Raw genomic sequence first — 20,391 nt, 5'->3', positions numbered from 1 at the left:
ATTGATTTTTAATATTCATCATTAGGTCTGAAATAAAATTAAAAAGCAAAAAGTAGTTAATGTAGTTGAATTATTAGAATAATTTAATTTAATTTAATTAACATTAAGAAGTTATAATAATAATACATTTTGTAAATAGATATTTTTTTCATAAAATGTTGGCATTCAGAATTTAAAGCATCATCATTATTATTATAACAATTCAATACACGAGAGTTTAAAAGGATTACATCGTTTTTCCAACAACAATGGAGGTTTAGTTCACCATAGACATGGTGAAACTAGATGAAAATAATGAAAAGAATGAAAGATAAAACCCTAGAATTTGTAGATTGGAGCTCCCACATCCAAAATCCACCTCCAAGGGTTGAAGAGAGTGTTTCTACGCCTCTTTCTGTCAAAAGATACTCTCTTTAGGTCGTGTAAATCAATATATAGCTCATAAAAATAATAGAAAAATTGGCCCAGGACCACGAAAATGGCGCTCAACGCTTGGTTACCGCTCAGCGGTAGGTGCGACACTCAGGAATAACGCTCAGTGTTGACGCCTAGGTGTTTGACAGTTAATTCATTGAAGAGGCTGTTGCTCAGTGGAAAAAATGGTGCTCAATGCTGGCTGTGGCACTTGTTTTTCCTCTCAGCGTTGGCGCTTAAGCGTTTGACAGAGAACTCCACAACGTGACTGGCGCTCAACGGTGACTTACGCTCAATGGTGGCTGTAGTTCTTCCTTTGTGCACTTTTCCATCTTTTCTTGAGTCCAGCTCCTTGCTTCTTCAACTTCCTTCATCCAATTCATGTTAATTCCTGAAAAAACAAGGAAAACCAAGCATAAAACCAAGAATACCACCTTTGACTCTCTTATTTTCTAACTTAAGAAAAAAGTATGATTTTAAACTAGTTTCTAAGTCATAAAGGGTGTGTTTAGTGTCAAATTTAAGTGTAAAAATAACGGTATTTCAACCGTTGTCACAACCCCAAACTCAAAACTTTGCTTGTCCTCAAGCAAACAAGATGTAACTTAGTCTTCCACCAATCAATACAATGGTTCAACCCATTCAATCCTTACTTCTTCCAAGATAAGTAAATACTCAAATAAGCTCATCAATAGACTTTAGTCAAGATGTACACATGCTTTGATTTTTAATACTCACCATGGTGTTCACACAATCACATAATATCCAACAGATGTTATTCTCACGAATGATCAATTAGCTAAGCACATATACAATCATAGATTCATGGAATCGTTTCTCACCAGATAAAGTGTTTCACTTAATCCCACAGGTGTATAAAGGTCACTTCTTCCCTCTGCTATCCACATGTCACATAGAAAAAAAAATTGCCTTTCATTTACCACAATCAAACATACTCACACACACATGTCATCACAAGGACTGTTTCAAGGCTTATAACGTGGCTTGGGCTAACAAGAAAAATTGGTTTTTCTAGATCATAAGATCCTTGAGTTAAAATAGTCATTCATGCATTTATAATTCAAGCACAAACTCTCTTTAACCAATCAATCTCATTCCCAACTTTCCCCTTTTTGCATTGAGCTTATCTTTCTTTCATTCTATCTTTTTTATCTTTTTATTTTTCATATTTTGCTCAACACTTAGCTCAATGCTTATATTTCGTTTTTGAACTTTCCTAACAACTCCAAACTTGAACCTTTATCAATACCATGCAATGATTCCCAACTTAACTCAAGGTAAAGATTTAAAAAAAAAGTTTTCATTCTGTTTAAGGCTTAGGTTCATAAAGGTTAGAACACATTGTGTTTTTTTTTTTCATTGGGACAAAAATTTATGATTTGGCTAAGAAATGGCTTATCAAAAATGGCCTTGATCATATGACACATGCATGCAATTCAGTTAATCATAGAAACTTGGGCAAAATCATTCATGCTTTCAAGTAGATAACAATCACATCAACAAAAGCTTTGGAGCTTAAAACCTCACATATAGCCTCAATCAATATTCTAGATATCCTAGATAAACATCCTGCTTAGCATCATAATCACAATCACAACATCATCATGCATCTATTCACATAGCTTGTGAACCACCACCTATATAACAACATATAGTGCACATTCTCAACATCATCAATAACAAGCATCATTCAAGCAATACTCATCATGCATAATCAATAGTCAAACCATCATATCAGATAAGGTATCACAACCAAGTACATCAAAACCTATACTACTTATGAAAAGCAAATAAGTTCAAATTACAAAACCAAAAGATAGAAAAAGTCCTGCTCTAGTCAATATAGCATCCATAAATAGATGCTATATCATCCCATGCTGTCATCGGAGTCCTTCTCCTCTCCTTTTTCTGCATCCTCAAAGTCATCATCTTCTTCCATAACTGGAGCTTCAGTTGCTCCAGCTCCACTGCCATGTGCCTGCTCCTCTGGCCATGCCACCACGTTGTTAAACTCATCCATCGTCCATCGGTGTGTAGGGGGTGTATCATACATGCCTATAATCATCTCAGCTATGACCACCTACCCTCTGTGGATGGACTGTAGTCTGGCCTCCATTAGAGACATGTACATGTCTCTCATCTGGAAGGGCTCTGCATCATGTGCTAGTTCATGAGCCTGTGGTACTCTCCTCCTAGGACATCTTTGAGGCATTGGCTAGGCTGTCTCATCTCATCCACAATACCGTCTATAGAAAGTCTCATCAATGACCTTCCTCGGTCTCTCAAATAATGGAGTAAAAGTGTCCACCCCAACTAGCTGACAGAGGTGTGTGATCAATGACAAATGCCCTAGAGGTGCCTTGGTGTTCACAATGCTGGAACAACTCTTGATCTCATTTGCAATGACTTGGCCAATGTTCACATTTAACCCTCTAAGTACACAATATAAGAACATGACCCTGTGGACAGTGATATCCGAGACATGAGAGCATGGTTGAATGTTGGCATGAGAAAATGTCATCCAATACTGTGCCAAAGGTGTCAAGTCAGCTCTTTTGATGTGCATAGCTGCACCATTCTTGTTTCTGCGAAAGTGTCATCCAAGCACACAAAACACACTCTCTATATCATCACAACTTGTGTCCTCCTCCAAGTTCAATGCGAACTGGTGTTGAGATTGTTGACAACAAAATATCTATATAACTCTGGTTTTTGATGATGACAACACATTCTTAATAACTCACATATGTTGTTGTTGTTGTGTTACATGTTCTCTTGTTGATTGGTCGATATATTGTTGAACATGTTTCTATGTTTTACTGCTTTGTGAATGCATACTTATTGAGCTTGTACATGTTACATCATATCTGATTGCATTACACATATTTGAAAGGATGAAAACCACATGCACTTTTGTGAACTTATAACTGTGTGACAAAGCTGCAGTAAAGTCGACTCCATTACTAATTGAATCGACTATGCTAAAGTCTTTGTACAGATTTTGAGAAACAGTGCTACGTGAGATTTTGTGAAGGAAAAAATTTCAAAATGCTCTGACATGTCGAAGTCAACTTTGTGCGCCACACATTCGACTGTATTAGATGTTTGCTTTGAAATTTTGTTATGCTCATGAACAGTAACGACTATATTTTCAAAAGTTAGTTAAGCATTGATTGAGAGTCAACTATATTGAATGAGAATTTATTTTGTTTGACTTAATGTTACTGGTCTGACTTATCTGTTATAACTGTTTTAACATAGTCGACTAGATTAGTAGCATATTCAACTAAGGGAGCGTCTGATTAACAAAATTCTATAAATAAACAGAACATGAAGTTGTTCTAAGACTTTTGGACACAATTTGATCTAACACTTTCAGATTCTATTTCAGATTGTCTCTCTAGAATTATAGAGCTCCAAGAACTCTTCAAGAAGACAATGGTGATCTTGCTTGAAGGAGATTCAAAGGGAGACTGACTGCACACTCATTGCTTGATTACATATCTGCACATTGAGGTGTCTTCTGGTTGATCAAGATTCGTATTGGCATCCGTGGTGATTGCTGTGGTTACCTGTTGTGATTACAGGGGATAGACTCGTGGAGTCTGGTTCACTTTGAGAACTGTTCAAAGTGGTTTTGCAGATTGTGGGAGATGGGACATTTTGCTGCAATTCCTGTTGTGTGGTTTGCCTATATTTTGGTTAGAGGGTTAGAGAGGTGTTTTATATTTTTGACGCGGAGGTCTTCTATAAAAGCCATGTTGTAAAAACCTTGACCATTATAGTGCATTTGCTTCCCGGTACAGGAAGGACACTGGATGTAAGCATTGAGGTCAAACCAGTATAAAAACCAGTGTTTGAATTTCTCTACAATTGATAATAATGTAAACAATCAAGTAAGAAAATTTTGTACAATTGATATTTATACAACGTAAACTTTCTATGCTTAAATTTGCATTGGTAACTTCAAACATATATTAAACCATGATTGAAAATATTTTATATAGTCACGTGCAATCAAAATTTCTATTCACCGAAATTACAAAATTTCTATACATCAAAATTTTTATACACCAAAATGCACTAAAAGTTCTATAATCTAAAATTCCTATACGCTAAAATTTCTATACATCAAAATTCGTGTACACAAAAATTAATAATTCTTGATTTCCTGTTTCCAATGCTAAACGTTACCGCACATTCCTATTAATGTTTGATTTTGGTATCCTCTGAAAATTTTCCAAAATTAGAAGAGAATGACCTTACAAATTTTAGTAACATTTTCTTTGTAGAGAGAACTCAAAAAGCAAATAATATTTCAAAGTAACCATAGACAACACTAACAATCTCAGGAAAAAAGAAAAAGAAAAATTAGAACACTAAGAATCTCAGGAAAAAAGAAAAAGAAAAATTAGAATACCAAGCCACGCGAGAAAGATCCCAAAGTAGACACTTAGTGGCATGAAATGAGGAGAAGATGAAGCTCTCACCGATACTCTTGGTGTTTTACATAGGAAAAGAGGCCCAAACACGATAATGAAAAGAAATGTAACTTTTGATGGTGGCGACGGAGTCAAACGATGGCTTGAAGTCGGAGGCGAACCTATAAATAGAAGAACCGTTAGAACAAGAACAAGGACCAAACCTATTATTAAAGTGTAATGTAAATTCTAGAAGAATATAGAAACTCCTAAAAAAAACAGAGTTGAAATGTAAATTGGACCTATAAGATAAAAGCTCAAGCCTAGAGAAGGCCCAAATAGAATTCTAGAAATGTTTTAGAAATATCTAGAGAATGAATAATAACCCTTAGATTAATGTTGTGGTGGTAAAATCCTAACCATTGGTTAAGGAGGTGCCACTAGTATAAATAGGGGTGATTGAATCATTTATAATCAAGCCAAAAAAAGAAACAAAGTAAGCCATCTTCTACCACACTAAAGACAACTACAACACTTCTTTCAACTACTATCTCCACATTTTATCTACATTCCACTATCTCTATATTTTCTCTATTCCATCAATTATTCCTTTCACAACCTCAAAATACTAACAGTGGTACTAGAGCTACGTTCAGTCATCTACTAGGCATAGATAAAGTTTTCAAATACCTTAAACAAAACTATAACTCCACTGTGTTCTACTTCCAAAATATTTTTTCAACTCATGGCTACTACCAATCAAACATCATCAATTCCAGTACCTATTTTAACAAGAGAAAATTATGATTTCTAGAGTGTCAAAATGAAAAAATATCTCATTCTTCCATTGTACACTAAGGTTCTCTATAACAATGGAGAACTAAACTCATTTGTTGTTGGTGAAGATGTAACCTCTAAACTTTCATGTATTTGAACATGATTTAAACATTTTATGCTTATTTCATTGAATGTCAGTGATTTTCTCCTTTGCTTAATGCTTATTATGTTCTGATCATTCATAGCATGATGTATGGATTTCTTTGTTATTGGGAAATACCTAGTAATCAGGATTTGGAGAATTTCACCTAAAGGGAATATTGCCTAGACATAGGGATAGTACGTTTAGTTGTCTTAAGCTTCTATTCGTAATGTAGAATTGATTATTAGGGATGCAAGGGATTGTGGTCTAATAATTAAGGATAGGCTTTTTACGCCGAGACATTGAGTTCTAAGTAATTTAGAAAGTGACATTAACATTCAAATGAAGAAGACAAATTCTTATATGCATGAGAGTATAGTAGGTGAAATCTAAACCCCAACAACATCTTCATCTCATATCATCAACATCATTCATTCCTTCTTTTTTTAGCCTCAATTGATCAAATTTACATTCAGTACCATATTTACTTTTATTGCATTTTACTTTTAACCATTGAAATAACTTTTTAGTCTTAATTAGTTAAGGTATTACACGATTGTTTAGTAACACGAGTCTAGTGGGACACGATACTTGGTCTTACCATTTTATAGTGCTTGATACGATTCGGTACACTTGCCGACCGTTTAACAAACATTCGTCTTTCAAGATTACACAATTTATTCCTGTTGTTAGTAAAATAAGGATGAAGGATTGGTGAATAAAAATTGTGATGTGTGTTTTAGAGCTAAATAGTCTAGAGAAAAATTTCCTGTTAGTGACCATAAAGATGGTGACATTTTTTATTTAATACATTGCGATTTATGGGGTCCTTATAGAAATCCCTCTTCTTATGGTGCTTATTACTTTATGACTATAGTGGATGATTATTCCCAAGGTATATGGATTTATTTGCTTGCTGATAAAAAGGAAGTGTCTAAATCCCTCATGAACTTCTTTGCTTTAATCAATAGACAATTTAATAAAAATGTGAAATTTTTCCGAAGTGATAATGGTACTGAATTTCTTTGCATGAGAAATTATTTCTCAGAACAAGGAATAATATTTCAGACTTTATGTGTCCACACACCACAATAGAATGGGAGAATTGAACAGAAACATAGACATATTCCAAATGTTGTCAGGGCACTTCGATTCCTAAGTAATCTTTCAATTGATTTTTAGGGGTTAATGTGTATTAACATTTGGTTATTTGATTAATATAACTCCTCCAAAAGTACTAAATGGAAAAACTCCTTTTGAAATGCTTTACAGGGTACCTACATCTCTTCAACATTTATGCGTGTTTGGATGTTTATGCTACATACACAATAAAGGTAGACACAATGATAAATTTGCTCCCTAAAGTAAAAGGTGTATATTCCTTGGATATCCCTATGCATAATAGGGGTGGAAGGTTTTTTATTTAGAAACCAAAGATAGTTTTGTCTCTCATGATGTCCACTTCATTGAACATGAATTTCCTCTCACTCGATCATGTGTTCACCAATAGAATGGAGTCTGTTGTGACTCCCCATACAATGTCACTTTTTCGAACTATGAAAGGGAAGAGATGCCCCGCTCTACAACTGATCGAAATGTCGATCACGATGGGACCCTCAAAGTGAGGGGGGGTGCAGATTGCACCAACACAAAACTAGTAGCCAATGACGTGCCTACGGTGCCTTCGCCCAACAATTTGGAATATATCACCACACCATTTGTGGACCATGAAATGAAAATCTTTCTATAACAATAGACTGTATTACTGACGGGCAAATTCTGTCGCTATATGATATATTCCATCGGTAATCACATTTTATTGACAGATTACCGACGACCCTTAGTCCGTCGGAAAAACCATTGTCGAAAACGATTACCGACACGACCTGCACTGTAATTTGCAAGCAGTTGCCCTGCCCCATAAATTCTTCCTTTTTTCTTTCCACCAACAACATCAATCCAACACTGTGACCTAATAAGGTCATCTTCATCATCTGGTTGTTGGGTTGATTGAGGACATGAAGAATGTGAGGATCTGACCCATGAAAGTTTTGTGGAGAATTCTTCCTGTTAAAAGTGATCATAAAGTATTAGTAAAATATACAATATAAGGCACAAAGTTATGAATCGATACTACAATTACAAGTAAATTCTTACATGGGTCTTTCGGGACCTTTCATCAACGAACTGGTCAGTTCCTTTGCAAAGATGAGTTTGGTGGAAAACTTCATCAACATGCGCAGCTCGTCCTAACTCAGCTGCCTGTAACAAAATACAAAGTTTGATATGTACATTTAAATTAAAGTTACATAAGTTATATGACTAAATGGGTACTTACCATACGAATGGCATGTTCATGCACTGTGATTGATCCACCTGTATGGAGAACACCACCTTTTTCTGAAGACCAATTCTTCTAGGCGATTTCACACTTGGCCCGGTACTGTGGCGAATTCCAATGCTCCAGTAAGGAGGTCCAAATTTGCTCCCCAATCCAGTAGGGGCATTCTCCAGCTATCCTTGCATCTCGAAACATCTCAAAAAGCCTATGAGATGCCTTCGTGTGGAAATTGCGCTAAATTGGAACTTCATGTTTAGGTAACCACTGAACCTTCTTCTGTGACAACAACTCATATAAAGATTATGTAAATTAGTATATGTGTTGCATTACAATTAACATAGATGATGAATAGTAATTAACCCAAAATGGTTTTTTGTCATCATGTGGTATTGCTCCCCATGTTGGCCAAGGATTTAAAAATTGTTGCTTAATAGACCTTGTTATGGCCTAGAAGCAACTCTAGATGGCACAAACCTGCATATAAATACATCAAAGTCTTTTCAAATAACGATAAGTTAAATAATTAATGTAAAACAAATTAGTAAGAAACTTGGTTGGGTGTTACCCTTTCCCATAAGGTTCAATCATCGGTCGATTACTAGGAGCAGGGTCATCACCAGCTGAATCGTGATCATCAGATGGTGGGGGACGATCATCAGATGGCGGTATGGAGGATGAGGAGGGTATAGAAGAAGAAATTATAGGTGTTCCAAGGTGTGCAAGTGGGGAAAGACTAGCAGGACCGTGTGTTGGCTTTACCACAGGGTCTGGTGTGGGATGAATAAGAGGGTGTGGTGTGGAAAGATCATGACAGTATGGAGCATGTGAGGTCCCAACATCCGGTGTAGTCCGGGCAACAAATGTAGGAATCCTTATTATATATTTTGGTTGTCGTTTCCTCTTAGGTTTTGCTACGGCCTTGCCTTTATCAGGACGTGATTGTCGTTCTCCTGTCATTACTACAATAAAATTGTTATGGTTGAAATCAAGTTAAATAATTTACTCATGGCACAACAAATGAATATATATTACTTTTGAATATTAAATCATACAACAATACATCGTGTTTTAAAATTAAAGTTTGGAGAATGCACAATGTGTTTTAAAATTAAAGTTTCAATCATCATCTTTGTCTTCCTCTTCTTATCCTTCTTCTTCTTCAACAAGTTCTTCTCCTTCTTCTTGTATTTGTCCTTGTAATTCTTCAAATTCACCATTAGGGTCATGCAATCCTGATACACGTTCAACTTCAATGTGTTCAATATCATGTGACATTTCGTCAACTTGGTAGGCAATGTCTTATTCAACATCATTTGAGTCAATGCGACCCCTAGGCTTGGTTTGTATTGCAACAGAGCAACCATGTTTGTCGATGCTGCGAAATGGTGGATATGGGACATAATAGACTTGTCTAACATTACTTGCTAAAATGAACGGATCAAATGGTCGGTACTGTGAACTCATTTGCAATTCGACAATGTTATACCTAGGATCCATTCTTGTACCATTTCTAGAAGAATCAAACCATTCACAATAAAAAAGAACCACTTTCTTTAGAGAAGTAGAAGTGTTGTACTCTAACTCATATATTTTCTGTATTATCCCATAAAAGTCATCATAACCACCATCTGTGATGCCCTTCACATACACACCACAATTAGTTGTTTTTCTTTTCTTTGGGACCATGCATATGTGTGGAATTTGTACCCATTGACAAAGTAGGTGTGTCACTCTTTGACGTATCTCATGGGCCAATTTGCCAAATACCTTAAATCTTGAATTGTTGGAGTTAAAGGCTGATTACAAACCTGTAAATGAAGTGTAGTAATACATGCGGAAGTTAATGGGGGAATGAAAGGTGACATGAAGTGTAGTAATACATCTAAATGAAGTCTAGGAAACATGTACATACTTGATATCTGAACCAATTCGGAAACTCAGAGTGAATTCGGCCAGAAGCGCTTCCTTCTGGAATATGCTCAGCCACAACAAATGAGTTGTTCAATACGACGAACACAATAAGTGAGTACAGAAATGTCAGAATTAGAAAGTAAAGAAAAGGGATAGGGACATACTCAAGGTAGGGTTTAACTTCAATACAATTGATCAAGACATGCACATGCGCAGAGTTGAATTCAGCATCAGTCAACCAATGACTCATCTCCTTGCTACGTTACGACCAAGTTGTCGAAACACTGATAATGTTGAGTGAGATGTTTTGTTTTGGCACTTTGTTTCATTCTTAACATTGTTCGATGACAACATGAAATTCTTGAAATAACGTGAACAAAAGTATGTTGTCTCATGATGTAAGTAAGCTGCACAAATTGATCCTTCTACTCTGGCTTTATTCTTCATTGAATGTTTTGATTCTCCCATAAACCTTTCAAATGGATACATCCATCTATATTGCACGGGTCCACCAAGCCATGCTTCATAAGCAAGATGAATTAGAAGATGTTCCATTGAATCAAAGAATGTAGGAGGAAGTACTCTTTCTAATTTGTAAAGAATGATTGGAATAATTTCTTCCAACTTTGTCAGTGAATCTGCCTTGAGCGTCGTGGAGCACAAATCTTTAAAGAAGTGACTGATTTCTATGCGTGGATTTAAGACATGCACTGACAAACAATTGAATGCAAAAGGGATTAAAGTCTCCATAAATACATGGCAATCATGATTCTTCATACCCTGAATGCTTTCCTTTTCAATATTAGCACATCTAGGCAGGTTTGAAGAATAACCATCTGGCATTCTCAGGTCCTTCATCCACCGACATACTATTCTAGCCTCGTTTTTTGTTAACGTGTAATTTTCTTTTGGTTTCTGCGACCTCCCGTTATCTAGTGCCTTCAACTCCAAGTCTCTTCGTGAACAATATAAAGATAAATCTTTTCGTGCATTTTCATTATCTTTGGTCTTGCCACTAACATTCATTACTGTATTGAAGATGTTTTCGAAGAAATTTTTTTCTATTTGCATGACATCTTGGTTATGTCTTAGCAAATTATCTTTCCAATATGGAAGATGCCAAAAAATGATCCTCTTAGTCCAGTTATGCCATTCCCCATACCCTTCAATCCTAGTCAAACCACTTTCAGTCACTTTTGGAAAATGTTGGACTCTTCTCCAGATTTGTGATGGAATGACCTTAGGGGGGCATATCTGTTTCAACTTGGCCTCTGCGGAAAGCTTTTCTTTTTCGCCTAAATGGGTGATCACTACTTAAGAACCACCGGTAATAAATGAATTTCCTGTAGTGTTCCTTTATTAAGAAATTCACAGGATATTCTGCTCTAGCGGATGAACAATTGGGTCGAAGGTGCAAATTAAAAGGATTTCCTTCCAATTACTGGACTACGTCACCAACACAATTCACATGTTAAGCCCATCTGCTCGTGTTCCTTCACGGTCTTCATCCTCAGGTACCCCTTATCACGTCAAACGATATGTGACTTGTCATAACTTCTCTTTGGCACATCGTGTGTTTCTTGCAGCTCTTGCACAGGAAACTGAACCTGTGACTTTCAAGGAAGCAATGAAAGATCACCGGTGGCACAAAGTAATGCAAAATGAGATTCATGCAATGGAGGACAACCAAACTTGGACACTTATGCTGTTGCTTATTGGGAAAAAAGCTCTTGGATCCAAATGGGTTTACAAAATCAAAAGGAAATCTGATGGAACGATAAAAAGGTTTAAGGCGCGTTTAGTCATTCTTGGAAACAATCAAGTTGAAGGAATTGATTATATGGAAACTTTGCATTGGTGGCCAAAATGGCAACAGTACGCATTGTCCTTGCTATAACAGCTGCCGAAAATTGGAAATTGCACCAAATGGATGTGCATAATTGATGAGTCAATATTTTCTTGACTTTACTTAGTTTATTGTGCTAGAATTAATCAGGGAATTGTACTTAATTTTCCGGTATTTTCCCGTTTTTCCTAAATATGCTTAATTTGACCGAAAATTCTAATTTTAATTAATTTGAATTTTCTGAGCTAATTATTTGCATTATTATTTGCAGGGAAAATTTTGGAGATATATTTTGGAGCATTAGGATGAAGACAAAATAAATCAAGACTCTTCCATAAACGTTTTAGAATTAGTTGTATTTTAATTTAGTAGTTTAGAATTTTTAGACAAACTTTGACATTGTGGGCCAATTTTTGGTATTTGTTGTTGAGCCCAATAGTAAAAAATAGACACATGGCACCCTAGGGTTGGGTGGACCCCACCCTAATTTTTGAGACACTTGATCCTAGGAGGAAAAAAAAGTCCAGCCGTCACTTTTTGGGGGGCTGCCTCATTCTCTCGGCAATTTTCTTGGAGGCCAACTGCTGGAACGTTTTTTTTTTGGCATTGCTTTTTTTTTCCTTTGAATCATGGCTTTGTATTTAGATAAGGGTTGAATGAAGAGCTGCCACATCCAGCTACTCCGTGTCTTTTTATTATTCTACCAACAATTTTTTTCTTCTTATTTTTCAAAGAAAAAGCTATACACGTAAGAGGAAGCATAGTTGATTGAAATTGTAGTGCAACAATTTCCATTCATTGGCTGCAGCGGTTTGTTTAGTTTTTTTTTTTTTTTAAGTTTTCTTTATTGAATGAAAAAGGATTTTACACATTGCATAGATTGTGAGACGGACATCCAGCAGTCACCACAATGTTCTTTTTTATTTTAACTTTCTTGAAGTTGCTTTGAATGAAAAGGTCACGACATTTATTTTTTTAAAGAGCATGTTTTTTATTTATGTTAGCAAGAAGCATATTTAAATTTGGAAGAAAAAGGTGATTTGAGAGAAGCACATTTTTTCTCCCTAATTAACGCTGCTGGTAGGAGAGCTATATTCTGATTTTTCTCTTTGCATTCAATGGGTGAGATGTACGTGGAGCACTTGCTTTATTTCTCTTAGAATGAAGATTAGAATGAAGATGAGATCAGCTGTTGGATGTGACGGTGGGTAGCTTTAGATAGGATAGCTTCTCTTTTATTTTTTTTTTCGGAATGAAGAAGTAATTAGGTAGAATAGAATAGGTGTTGAATTTTCCGGATGGAGCAGGTTTGTTCATTCTCAGTCAGAGGAAGTATTTCACTTGAAGGAATTTGATTGCACATTGTGGAAAAAATTTCCGTTTCCAAATTTTTATTTCTTTCATTAAAATAGGGATAATTGTCCTCTTTTGGGATGTGACACTGCTGCTGGAAAAAGATCATTCTCTTTAATTCTCATTTCACTTGATTTAAATTGAAGGTACTTTTTCATTGTTTATTTTAGAAGACGTTGACATTCTGTTTTTTTGCTGAAGCGGTGTAGGCTAGAATTTCTTTTTGCAGCCATTTGTTTATTTTCTGTGCATGGTTTACTTGTGTGTGTTTTGGCAGATTCATTGTTTGGAGAAAGGGTGTTTGGAGAAAGGGTGCAACATATGTCAAGGCCAGGAGGTTATGTTTAGGCCATTTGCAATTTCAATTTATTTGGTAGAGGTAAATGAGGTCACATGAGTTGGTAAAAAAAAATGTTGTTTATTTTCTTTAGCTTTAAATTAGTTTGAGTTGTAGTTAGTTGTTTTTCCTTATTTAAATTAGTTTTGCATTTGATAAATTTAACTGTGTTTAGATATTTGATTAGTCTAGTATTTGATTTAGCATTTTCACTTTCTGGACTCGATTTTAAAAAATAACTGCAACCATACCAGAGGTCCAAATGCTACGTTTTATATGTCACATGAAAGATAATTGAGTCTACTTTCCAGAAAAAAAAACCTCATCTCATTTAGAACTCTGTAGAAAAAGTTATGATTAAAACATTGAGCATAGGTCAGAGCTGTCCAGTTCCAGCGTGAATTTTCGTATTTACTGTAGCAGTTTCGTTTTTACTGTTTTAATTTCATTTTCATGCATGGTGAAATGTTTTGTTGCATTTAATTTCGTTTTAATTGAATTTAATTATGTTTTTACATCTGTGTTGTTGCATTTAACTTCATTTTAATTTTTCCCCATCCACAAACAACACCTTCAACCTCCCCCCCCACTGTGTTAGACCTGATTCTGAACCGCAGTTGGTCCTTGTGAGACGACCTAGGAGTCACTTCCTAGCTATACTGCATTCTTAATATGCAATTAAATTTGTATGGGCCGCGACACCCATCAATAATGCTTTTTAACATGGTGATTTGCATGTAGAAGTATTCATGAAGCTACCACCCGATTTCACTATTTCTCAACTGGGAATGGTTTGCAAACTCAGAAAGTCTCTCTATGGACTTAAACAGGCACCTCGTTGTTGGTTTGCTAAACTTTGTTATGCATTCAAGGCTTATGGATTTGCCCAATCTCTCTGTGATTATTCCCTCTTTGTGTTGAAGAAACACAAGATCAATCTAGTTGTTTTACTCTATAAGCATGATCTAATTGTGGTTGGGGATGATCATGCTACAATTGGTCACTTCAAGGCATATCTACATGCTTGTTTTCACATGAAAGATTTGGGCCCTTTCAAATACTTTCTTGGGGTTGAGGTTGCTCACTCCAATATCGACATTTATCTCTGTCAGTGAAAATATGCTTTAGATATTATCGATGAAACTGGTCTACTTGGGAAAAACCTACTTTGATACCATCAGAGCAGAATCATCATTTGGCTCTTGCTGATGGACCAATGTTCTCACATCCTGGTTGTTATTGGTGTCTAGTTGGAAGTCTCATCTATTTATGTTTTACGGGACCAGAGTTATCATGTTGTGTTCATATATTTTTTTAGTTTTTTCAACAATCGAAACGGGATCATTGGAATGCTGCTTTGCGTGTTGTTCGATATCTGAAAGGCAACCTTGGCTAAGGGATTTTACTACGCAAAGACAACAATCTAGTTCTCTCTGAATGATGTGATTCTAATTGGGCGATGTGCCCCCTAACTCGACGTTCTCTCACTGGATGGATTATTGTTCTTTGTCATTCTCCAGTTTCTTGGAAAACCAAGAAGCAACACAATTTCTCGCTCTTCTGTAAAGGCTGAATATCCAGCCATGGCCACTACTATGTGTGAACTCAAATGTTTGAAAAGCATCTTATATTGTCTTGGGATATCTCATTTGCAACCTACCCAGCTCCTTTACGATAGCCAAGTTGCGCTTCACATCGCCAAGAACCCGGTCTTTCATGAACATTCTAAACATATAGAAGTTGATTGTCACTTTGTTCGCAATGAAATTCTTGCGGGTATCATTCAACCCTCCTATGTTTCTACTCGAGTATAGTTAGCTGACATTCTCACCAAAGCTCTTGGACGTGCTCAATTTCATTCCTTGCTTAGCAAGTCCGGTTCATGATCTTCATACACCCACTTAAGGGGAGGTAATTAGGTGATTCGTGATCCTACAATTCAATACTGATATTAGACATAATTATAAAATATATTCTATATTGATATAAAAAATAATTATGGAGATGTGCTACCAGAAATAGATGTGGAATTTGCCCAACAAATCACATAGCCAATCAAGAGAATCAAGGTAGTGTGATTATAGGAATCATTTTAGCCAATTATTCTGTATATAGGATTGTTGTTTCTGTAAATAGTTTTCTAGGGATGTATATAAGTTTGGTATCAGTCTTCAATAAGATTATCAGATTCTTCCACTGCCAACTCTTGTTAGATACCAAAGCATGTGAGAAAGATCCTGAAGGGGTCACACGGTGGCATGAAATCGAATGAAGATGAAGCTCTCACTACTAGCGCCCTTGATCTTGTTCACCGTAGGAAAAGAGGCAAGAGTGTGACATCGTAAGAAAATGTAACTTTTTATGGCAGTGGTGGAGGCGAACATGCTTTCAGAAGAATAATTAAAACAAGAATAATCAAACCAAACCCATAACAATGTTAGGTTTCATGAACAAACCTAGTGTGGAGAGGGGGACAAGAAACGAGAAGGAAGAAACACAAGTCATATTTTTTGTAAAAGTAAAGGACCAAATAATACATGTAAATAAGTGTCTTTTCATACCTTCGTATGATCGATTTAGTGGTAATAAGAGCACTAATAAAGAAGAAGAAGGATGCAATTTTTTTTTTAATAATGCAAATAGTTAAATAATAAACCATATATTTGATTGGACCTATCCATTTTACACGGCTGGCTGAAGTCAATCTCTTATGTGGTTAAACTCAGGTCTCATTGGTGTTGTGTCTTCCTAGTGAACCTCCTCCTCTATAAACTTAACAACTGGTATTAGAACAAGGTTGACTCAGACGAGTACAATGATCCTTGTATCGAAAGTATTCCTGACAAAGGGTTTGAGGTAAGTGTGTCCCGCTAAGATGAACGATGGTACGAAAAAAAAAAATACTCATGTTTGATAGTGTTTTCGCTCTATAAAAAGTGTACTAATGCGGAAAAGGTTCATCCTTAAAAATATATTGATAATATAACCAATAGAGAAGTAAGAAAACAAAATTCTATATTAAAATAAAATATTACATTAATCTAATAAAAATATTATAATAAAATAATAATTTATAAATTGTAAGTTGAATGTAATAGAAAACTAAAACACAAATATATCAAAATATAATGAAATAATAAAATGAATCGAAAACCAATAAGATAAAAAAAATCATTCTATTGGTTGATTTATAATGGAACGAAACAAAGATGTTTTAAAAACACTAAACTAAACTTGTTAGAACTTTCTTAATTCTCTTACCATTCTTATACGAAACGTACCCCAATATTTACACAAAATTGAGATTAAACAAGGGAATGAAATAGACAGGATTAATCTTCCAATCCATCTTCTTCCTTCCTTTTACATTTACCATTTTAAGAAATAAAAAACTTTGGTTCGTAAAACTCAGTGAAACAGACCTTCAAACGTGTTTCAAAAGCCATAAGCATAACCAGAGTTTGACTTTTGCGTATATGAGAGCATATCCGGTGTTAGACGAAGCAAACGAATGCTCCTCTCCATTTTAAGTTCTATCACACGTTGAACCGTAGCCGTGTGTTTTTCCAAGTTTTCCACAGTGATAATCCTTGTATAAAGATCATGTTGAAGTTGTGCCAGTTGTTCCAATTTAGCAATCTGCACATCTAGGTCAATCACATTCGCACGGTTCAACTTTTCAAGCACATCGTTAGCAATTTCCTCAACCATTTCAAATTCTGTCCTGTACGTCAACATCACACAGAATGCAATGTATTACAACCTCAAACATTCACAAAAATCCATTTCATAAGAGTTACCTGTTGACGTCGTTGCAATCCCAACCAGAAAAGTTTGCTGCTTCCACCAAAGCATTCCTCCATTCTCGTACCTTCTTCTTCTCCTCAAAATGTTTCTCATGTTTGGCAAAAGCCTCAGCAAAGGTTCCTCTCTGATTCCTCACATCAGAAGGATCAATGTCATAGAAAACAGGCAATACAATATGCCTTTTTCTCTTTCCACACTCAACTATTTTCACCAATTCATCCAAACACCTAGAATCTGCATAGTTTTTGGAGAAAACAATCAAAGAGAGTTTGGATTCTTCAATAGCCCTAACATGGGTTAAGGGCATTTCCTCTCCTCTCTCAACTTTGCACTCTGTGTAGGTTTCGATATCTCGTCGTTTCAAAGCGCCATTAAGATGGCTAGTGAATGTCTTGCGGGTGTCTTCACTTTTAAAACTAATGAACACCTCGTGTTTTTCTGGTTTAGTATTGGAGGAAGATGAAAAGGATGAATACATGATAGACTATGAATATGGCAAGAAATATTGAGAATGTGAGACTCTATGTGACTAGTGTGTATGTATGTGAAGTTAACCTCTTTGACGATATACTTCGCTTTATAGATTGGCACCACTCTATAACCCAGGAATAAAGAAGATCAATAATAACGGGGAAATGCCAGAAGCAAGGAGTTTGAAAATTTCGTGGTTGTTGCTAAAGTGAATGCATTGCAAGTTGAGCACATAAAAGTCAGCATTATGCATGTGGAAAGGATATAGAAGAGTCGCAAATCTCGGCTATAATATCAAGTTGACACAAACCAGAAAACGTATTCTGGTTTTATGAGGTTGCCAATTTTGACTTTTCATTTCATAGTTACAAATATTAAGAAGTAATGTTCTAGATTCTAATTAGAAATCCATAAATTTACAAATAGAAAATTGAAGGTAGATTTTATTTTTAAATGCACTCTTCAATTTGATATTAGAGGCATTCAAAATCTAACAATATTTGTTGATTGTAAGATGTTATGAATTATTCATTTGAATAAACTATTAATATCTAGTTTCATATTCAAAGTAATATATATATATATATATATATATATATATATATATATATATATATATATATATATTTCAAAGTTATGAAATGCTGAAAATATCATATATCCGTTTAAACTATCGATTTTTATACGAGAATAGACAAATATACCTCATATATTACAGAATTGATAGATTTTAAAAAAATTATAAAAATAAATAAGTCGTATAATTTCTTACACGACTTCATGTGAAGAAGTCATGTATCTCCTAGACAACTCTTGGTTTGCTATGTTTGAAAATTTAAAGTCATCACCTCCCTACTTTAACCTTGAAGTAATCTAATTTCACACAACAATTGATTATTAGTTTTCGTAATTGATTATAACGCGTTGAAGTCGTGGAGCCATGATGACTTCAACTTCTCAAATATGTCATACATGAAGTCTTCTAAGATATGCATGAGTTTTTCATATGAAATCGGGTGAGAACGACACAAATAGTCTATTTTCGTATGTTTTTAAAAAAATCTACCTATTCTCATAATATATGACAAATTTGTTTATTCTTTGTAAAATAAAAATACCAATTTTATACTATGTAATTTTATGCAATTTTTTTTAAACATCAATTTTGATAAAATTAATTTAAACTTAAAATTCACTCAGAAGATAAGAAGATAACGTGAAACATTTCCTTCTTTATATTTGATTATTATAATATGCTATAAAAAATTATGCTTTACCGAGGAATTCAATGTGCGTTATCTCTTTAGGTCTCTTTTATAATAACATTTTTTTCTTTATAGATAGTGAGTCTTCTAAAGCAAAGTTAGTTTTTTTAAGCAATTAGACTTTAGCTCAAGTTTAAGTTAGTGGAAAGAGATGTCATTAAATATAACGCCTCTTCTAGTTGGTTATTATTTGTGTTTTCTTAATTATCATGTTGGCTTGGATAATCTCTTGATCCCACAAGACTAATTAAGATTACATAATGGTTCACTTCTAAACCTAAGAGTTCATCCATAGTTTATATGTCATCTAAAAAGGTACCTAACTAACTTGCATTTAATCCAATCCTATATTAAGTGATCAGATTATGACTAAATAAAATAAGACTAAACAATACAAACTCATAGTAATCCTATGCAACATATATATTACATTATCTGCAGTTCCTCCATAAAATTTTCCATAAAAAAACTTCCATAAATTAGTTTAATCTTTGAAATTTGTTTCAATGATACGATGAAATGTTTAAAATGGATGACCATTTAGAATGATTTTCATTCGCAGTGCTTTATTTCGAAGACCTAAAATTTAAATTATTCGAGCATTTTAGTCTCTAAAGTGATTATAATTAGTAGTTAATAATGATGATTATACATCACTAAAACATGCATACTTTAAAAATAAACGCATATATTTGTAATTGAGAGAGACTATTAAAACAAAATTAATTCTTTCAATAGAGAAATACACAATAATTTTATCATTTAATAAATTGTATACTTTATCTCGGTAAAAGCAAAATATAATGAAGAAAAAGAATAACGATATATTAATAGAGAATTTTTTACAATATTTTGAGATAATATATCTATATTTTCTTTATTAAATTTAAAATACGTGAATATAATAATAAATAAAAAATGAATTAATAAAAAAATAACAAATAATGAATTACTAAAAAAAATAACGAAAAAAAAAATTAAAATAATCTATTTCACAAAAGAAAAATTACGTATTTGAATGAAGAGAAAAGAAGGACAAGTAATTTAAAAATATGTGACTTTAGTCAAATTTTATTTTTTTAATTTATTTTCACTGTTTCTTTTCTATAGTTGACTTAAATGAAGTAGTTTTTTTCGTACAATCTTTGAAATAAGCAATGAATGAGGTTGAGAATATATACCGTAGCCGTTTTCCCACAGACTTTCACGCGTAAAAGCATTGAAATTTGAATGGTGGGGCACAGCTTAGAAAGAGTGTGATGAGTGGTAGGAAGGTTCGTTCTGG

The 20,391-nt window shown here is 34.5% G+C and overlaps 1 protein-coding gene across 1 annotated transcript; it reads right to left on the bottom strand.

The window, feature by feature from the left end:
- Nucleotides 1-16,728: 16,728 nt before the first annotated feature.
- LOC106777324 (TMV resistance protein N) lies at nt 16,729-18,019 on the bottom strand. The gene is made up of 2 exons (XM_014664899.2): nt 17,364-18,019; nt 16,729-17,287 (listed from the first exon to the last, which is right to left on the bottom strand). Exons 1-2 carry the CDS (start codon nt 17,846-17,848, stop codon nt 16,999-17,001), a joined length of 774 nt encoding a protein of 257 aa, XP_014520385.1. The 5' UTR covers nt 17,849-18,019; the 3' UTR covers nt 16,729-16,998.
- Nucleotides 18,020-20,391: the final 2,372 nt, after the last annotated feature.

This window comes from Vigna radiata, chromosome 11 (genome assembly GCF_000741045.1).
Source record: "Vigna radiata var. radiata cultivar VC1973A chromosome 11, Vradiata_ver6, whole genome shotgun sequence".
Classification (NCBI taxonomy): domain Eukaryota; kingdom Viridiplantae; phylum Streptophyta; class Magnoliopsida; order Fabales; family Fabaceae; genus Vigna; species Vigna radiata.
This window is presented reverse-complemented; position numbering and strand designations above follow the sequence as displayed.

What these genes read in the sequence shown, in the direction of transcription:
- LOC106777324 (XM_014664899.2), bottom strand. Translation starts at nt 17,848, where the DNA reads ATGTATTCATCCTTTTCATCTTCCTCCAATACTAAACCAGAAAAACAC. An exon ending in GATTGCAACGACGTCAACAG is followed by an intron (nt 17,288 to 17,363) that starts GTAACTCTTATG and finishes GTTGACGTACAG; the next exon opens with GACAGAATTTGAAATGGTTG.